This window comes from Bombus bifarius, unplaced genomic scaffold (genome assembly GCF_011952205.1).
Source record: "Bombus bifarius isolate JDL3187 unplaced genomic scaffold, Bbif_JDL3187 scf7180000008038, whole genome shotgun sequence".
NCBI classification, from domain to species: Eukaryota; Metazoa; Arthropoda; class Insecta; order Hymenoptera; family Apidae; genus Bombus; species Bombus bifarius.
Window position 1 is genome coordinate 996580 of NW_022884408.1, and position 5329 is coordinate 1001908.

The 5329-nt window shown below is 38.9% G+C and overlaps 1 protein-coding gene across 1 annotated transcript; it reads right to left on the reverse strand.

Annotated features, from left to right (window-relative positions):
- Positions 1-648: 648 nt before the first annotated feature.
- On the reverse strand, positions 649-5069 carry LOC117207564 (fork head domain-containing protein FD4). The gene has a single exon (XM_033447883.1). It carries the CDS (start codon positions 4590-4592, stop codon positions 3375-3377), a length of 1218 nt encoding a protein of 405 aa, XP_033303774.1. The 5' UTR covers positions 4593-5069; the 3' UTR covers positions 649-3374.
- Positions 5070-5329: the final 260 nt, after the last annotated feature.

The following is a 5329-nucleotide window of genomic DNA, read 5'->3' on the forward strand; positions in this document are numbered from 1 at the left end:
CGTGATTTCAGTAACCGATCTATTGCATTATAAAAACTGATAACTTTATATTGAGAGAGAAAGAGAAAGAGAGAGAGAGAGAGAGAGATTTATCATTTGTGTAAAGATAATTATATTCCTGCATTTGTTTGAAATAGGTACGTGCATAGTTAGGTTATACTCATTAGCCAAAGTTCACTGAATTCATAGTTCAAATCATTATGCGTGATATTTTCAATCTTCTAATGCACTATACATATTATCTATGTCAAGATATTTGTACGCTTCTTATATATTATTATGCTTACTGCTTGTGCTTTGTTTTCAAATCTTTTATTTTGTCTTAAACACAAAATAGAACAACAAAACTTTGCAATATTTTTAGTCACAGCACTCGTTCATAACAAGTATATCTCTTTCCCGCCGAATTAAACTGGAATCAATTTAACTTTCTTACAAAGGAAAGATTCAAATTTCTCAAATGTTCTCTTGCGTTAGCGAAATTCAAATTCGAAATTTGTTTTAACGAACACTTGTTTCCTCCTAAAAAAGTTATCAACCTAGGACCTTAACCATACAGTCCTGTACAGATTTCCTTTTTTGCTTAGAACTAAAAATTGTCCAATCACGTTAAAAATGCGGCAGGTGAAGAATAAAACGAATCGAGAATTCATGGGAACAGAAACTTTATTCAGCTTCAATTGCATCGAGATGCGGCAGTTCCGCGCTGAGAATCAAGAGAGACAGATCGACCACGTATCTGTGTTACTTAAGGAAATCTTTAAAAAACCGTCTATATTTCTTTCCATTTAGTCATTTGCCATTTTTCATTTACGAACGAATCGTAAGAACCGCGATCTATCTGTCTATCATGGTTCGTGTTCGTGTATGTTCAATTTATATTTATTCGCGTCTGCATGTGTTTGTGTTTGTTTGTATGTTAATTGTGATACATCTCAATTATACGTAGGCACGTATACATAGGTACATATACATACATACAGAAGGGGCGAGAAGTTGCACAGAATAATATTCTTCATATATCGTGTATATCGTTCGAGACGATATATGGATTATAATAAAGACGAGACTATCGGTAAACCTTCGAACGTTCGTATATTACACTTTGAACAGGCGGGTCTGCTTTTCAGTCTGATGTAATGCCCCACATTGGAATTTCATAGTTACGGAAAAACGTATGAAATTACGTATAGAGACACATTATCTTCTATTTTGCGGCATCCTCCTTCTATTTACACAAATTCCTTAGTTCCCAAGCTAGAATTCCACTATCAACGCAAATATTCATAATTAATGGACGTTCGTTATTATCCTTGCATTTTGAGAAGTTTTTTGATAATTTTACCCTCTATGACAATGAACTCTAGCTTAACGAGAAGATTTTAAGAGTGAAAGTGAAATTTATACAACGTTTAAATTAAATATTTGATTTAAAAATACTTTTATAATTAATCGCGGCGTTTACCATAAATACCACGTAGTTTTATATCGACTGATAAAAATATATGATTAACATACTCATTAATTTAATAAAAAGAATTCAGGTCTCACAATTTTACAGAAAAGGTGAGAAGTGCTGAAACTTTTGAGTGACTTTAACGCATATCTATAAGGAAGTAAGTACGATATCTTTTAATCGTCCATCTTGATGTTCATTCGCGAATAATGGAATTCTAAGCTCAAAATCTCCGACTACACGTATTCTTATACATTTATATTTATATAGTACACATAGACTCTCCCCTAACACGTGTTGCATGATACGTGGATTCAAGTACCGGACTCGAACTGAAAGATACATCGTGATTCGTACCGGAAGCGACGGGACATCAGTTCGAACAGCCAATTAATGGAGAAGTGGGAAATTCGTTCGTTTTATCCAAAAATACGCGAAAATAACATATTGCGCGCATACTTCCAAGTAAACAAAAACGGTCATACGTATATTTACAAAGACAATTAGATAAATATTAATCTAATTACAAGGTGAAGGATCGAATTGGCATAGTCGAAGGAACAAAAACAATTACGCAATTTGGCACGACTAATTAGCACCAGCTTATTTTAACGATGCACATTGGACCAAAATCGAAATTTCATGGCTTAGATTCTTGGAGCATAGAATTAAAATAATTTTGGATCTTTATACTAACTAATTTTATGCTCTAAAAATAAATTGGATTTACTCGAGCCAGAATCTTAAAATATATAACATACTCGGGTGAAATAATTCCAAATTTTTCTACTAATGACTCTTGTACGTTGAAAAGATATTGGAGTAGGGATTTTTTAATGAATTTTATTATCACACTCAACACTCGAGAGTTGAATAACGATATAACTTTAAAATCAGACAATTCAAAATTTAATTAATTCTGTAAATTTTTGTTCTCTGGATTAAATATCTTTAATTATTGCTTCTTTATAGATAACTAAAATTTATCCTACAGACTAAAATGATTAATTTTCTATCCTTTGGTTTATTTTTAACTTATCAAAATTTATTAATACAAAGATCATTAAATTTATTGGAAAATCGCCCTAAAGAATCTGTAAACTAAAGATTATTACTAAATTATGGATTTTTATTCATTTATGTAAAATTTTAAAGTGCAAAAATATAAATAATACATTAATACACAAAAATATACAATGTATCGAAAATAAAAATATAATTTTAGTTTATATTTTAAATTTTCTAATATTTTCTAATTTTTTATAAATAAAACAAATATCTATTTCAGTTCTATACTTCGTGTACAGCAGAACTTCGATTATTCGAACATCACGACTAATGAAAAATTTAGGAATGGTCCCTGACAACAGAGATTGCAAAACGAAAATAGAAAATGGATAAAATTATGACACTTCTATTCGCAAGCTTTTATTTCTATCTAATATCAACATTCATAAAATAATTACTGAAGTGAAACATAATCGTAATCAAGTAAATAATTCTCCCTGACATGAAAATAAAGTTATTCGATTATGCGAACAGTATAAATTAGCAGTAAGTTCAAATAATCAAGGCGCTGCTGTATTCCTGGAAATAACGAACTTGCATAAAAATCCACAATTCACAGTCCACAATCGTTTCCTTTCTTGTATCATCTAGTTAAATTTTATTCTAAATTTCGTTCGTGGACCACTGTGCCTCAAACCTTCCCAAATACCAACCCTCCAAACAATATAAAAAAAGGCCAAAAGCCGTCCATCAAAAGAATTCCCGACCTCTTATCCATCACCTCTTTATCCACCTCTACACGTCGCTTACTCCCAGCATCGTTCACCTTCACAATCCTCCAACCACCTCGAACAGTCTGCGATTAGTCTCGAACCAGAAATAACTCGAGTAATAAACGCGAAATCTTCCATTAAACGTTGGACCCATTGCTGGAGGTCGCCGGCACGTAATAATTCCTCGCTTGCAGATGGCTCTGAATATGAAGTCCCGAAATCTGCCCACTCTGAATGCCCTGGTTGGACCAGTGACCAGCCGTCGAGATGACCTTAGCCTCAGGACTGGCCGACGGCGTGTTGGGCGACGGCAGAGTATTTGTCTCAGCCACAACATCCACATCAACATCCTCCTCATCCTGATCAGGCTCCTGAAGATCATGTAACTCATCCTCACTGCAACTAAACCTCCTTGCCTTCTGTGGCCTGAGATCGGACTCTATCTGATGCTGGTCATCAGGCGCAAGGAGACTCGCGACGTCGAACTGTCTCTTCCTCGAAGGTTGAAAAGTCGATGACTGCCTCAGAGTTTGACTCTGGAACGTTTGTTGCTGTTGTTGTTGCTGTTGATGGTGTGGATGATGGTGATGTGGCGTCCAGATTCCCGGCATGGGCTGAGAAGCCACTGGGGGTCCTAAAGTAGCTGGAGGAGGTGGTGTGGCTGGTAACGGAGGTGGGCTTGGGCTATCTGGCTCCTCGTCGACGGCTAAACCCATGTGCCTTCTCACCTTCCTTTGAGCCTTGCGCCTCCTGAAATCTCCCCGTCGAAAGTCTTCTAGATTCGCTGGATGTATGGCCCAATAATGACCTTTTCCATTAGCACTTCTTCCTGATTTAACGAAACAGTCGTTCAGTGACAAATTGTGTCTTATTGAGTTCCTCCAGCCTGGTCCTCGTGTTCTAAAGTAAGGATAGTGTTCTAATATATGTTGGTAGATGTCCGATAGCACGAGTTTTTTCTCTGGCGAAGACAAGATCGCCATAGCGATAAGGCCAATGTAACTATGTTGAGGTTTGGGCTCTTCCGGTATACGCTGATGATGAGGATGAAGAAGAGCCATGGACAGAGCTAACCGACTGGGATATCCGGCAGCAGCCGCTGCAGCCGGATATAATGGTAGCGGCGCAGGAAATCCTGGACCCATCCCTAAATGTGTTGGAGCACTGGATGGAGGATGCCCCACGCCTGGATGTTGGGGATGCAGCTGCTGAGCCAGCCTCAGTCTCTCAGCCATTGCGTAATGGTACAATTGAAGTCTATAGTGTTCCAGTCCAGGCAAGAAGCCTGTCATGGGGTTGCCCAGACCGACGGCTAGAGGCTCCTTGGCCGGCGGTGGGCTCTCGTTGCTGCACATGGTCGTTTCTTGAGAAACCAATTGTCTAGGAGCCTAGATCACTACCACAATCATGAAACTTCACAGTCCTCATTCAGTGTCTTAATAACAATTCATATGTCGATAACGGGAATTCTTATGAAATATCTTTACATTTAATAGGTGTCACTGGTACGATAGTTCGTAATGTCGCAAGCACGAATGAATTTTGAGCTTAAGTTCGACGAAGCACAGTGGTATTGGAGCAAGTGAAAAACGAAATTAGAGATCGGTACGGAGTGTGGATCGATCGCGGCCGATGTTTTCCATAGGTTTTCAGGCTGTTTGTCACGATGCGCTCCGAGCGACCGACTGGTCATGATTTACGATTCGGCCGTCTGCCAGGAGAGCACCGATGGCTTCTCCCCACTAGGTGCTGGGGGAGAGACGACAAGCTCCGCCCGTTTACCCGGAATAGAGTGCGGGCTTTGTATGCCGAGACCTGAACCCGTGAAACGATCCTCCGACCAATAAGCACAGAGAGGACGGTCGAAGATGGAACCCTCTGCCATCCCGCCACACCTACCACCATGGATATTGATCCTGAGCTTCGTATCTGTTGCGGGAGCGGCGGCGCGACTCGCCGATGCTGCCCGGTTCTCTTATCTTTCGATACGAAGCTCGATATCATTGCCGGCGATCGAAGTCCAGCTGGAGAGACGAGACGATGTGTTTTGAGTAGCAAAGGACCCAAGTATGGGGTAAGTATACTTCCGGTT